The sequence below is a fragment of the Charadrius vociferus genome, unplaced genomic scaffold (assembly GCF_000708025.1).
Source record: "Charadrius vociferus isolate BGI_N301 unplaced genomic scaffold, ASM70802v2 scaffold251, whole genome shotgun sequence".
Taxonomy (NCBI): domain Eukaryota; kingdom Metazoa; phylum Chordata; class Aves; order Charadriiformes; family Charadriidae; genus Charadrius; species Charadrius vociferus.
Window position 1 is genome coordinate 1,480,070 of NW_009646963.1, and position 972 is coordinate 1,481,041.

The 972-nt window shown below is 64.7% G+C and overlaps 1 protein-coding gene across 1 annotated transcript in view; it reads left to right on the forward strand.

Annotated features, from left to right (window-relative positions):
• Positions 1–15: 15 nt before the first annotated feature.
• Positions 16–972, forward strand: part of SHISA8 (shisa family member 8) — a gene marked incomplete at its 5' end in the record, with an annotated part of 13,728 nt that continues 12,771 nt past the window's right edge. Inside the window, one exon of the mRNA XM_009895274.1 lies at positions 16–272. Coding sequence (XP_009893576.1) covers positions 16–272 — 257 coding nt within the window. The remainder of the gene's footprint in view (positions 273–972) is intronic.

The following is a 972-nucleotide window of genomic DNA, read 5'->3' on the forward strand; positions in this document are numbered from 1 at the left end:
GGGGGGCCGTGGGGGTCCCGCTTCTGCTGCCAGTTCAAGCCCGGGCGGCTGGACCAGAGTGGCTGCTCCAACTACGACACTCCCAATTGGGTCAACACGGGCCAGCCGCCTGCCCGGGTGGACGAGACCCCCGAGGACCCCACTCGCGACAAGACCAACATGATCGTCTACATCATCTGCGGCGTGGTGGCCATCATGGTGCTGGTGGGCATCTTCACCAAGCTGGGCCTGGAGAAGGCACAGGGTCCCCAGACGGAGATGACCGTCTCCAGGTAAAGGGGTCTGATCACCCCACTCGCTCTGCTCGGTCCCCCCGTGAGTGGCAGCCCACATCCCCAGCCCCTTGCATAGGGTGAGCCCCGGCTTCACCCCAGGGCTGCCAAAAGGATGAGGTGATCCCCAAAATCCCCATCCCGGCATGCTGAGACACTGGGGGAGGGGGTGGGGATTGGCTGGAGCCCCCCAGCCTCCTCAGGGCTGCCAAAAGGATGAGGTGATCCCCAAAATCCCCATCCCGGCATGCTGAGACACTGGGGGAGGGGGTGGGGATTGGCTGCAGCCCCCCAGCCTCTCCCAGCAGGGAGGGCTGCCAGCCGGGACAGCCTCCAAGAGAAGGGGTGATCGTACACTCATCCGCTCCCAAAATGACCTGCTGCATCCATGGAGGAGGCCTGTCCCAGGCTCAGGAGAGCCATCCCCACCGGCAAGCGGGGCGGGTGATGTGTCAGCTATAGGACGTGCCTTGCGCCCCAAAAAAGCGGTGGTTCCCAGTGCGTGGGGGAGGCGAGACAGGGTCTGACTGTGCATGGAGTGACTCGGGACGCAGTCCCCTTGGGCTCAGCCTTGTCGGCAGTGCAGGGGGAGAGGAGACAGCAAAGACAGCTCCGCCGTGACTGCTGCGCCTCCTCGGTGTGCGAGTGCATGAGTGTGCGTGTGTGCATGGGTGTGCACGGGTGCCTGCCTCTCTGCACT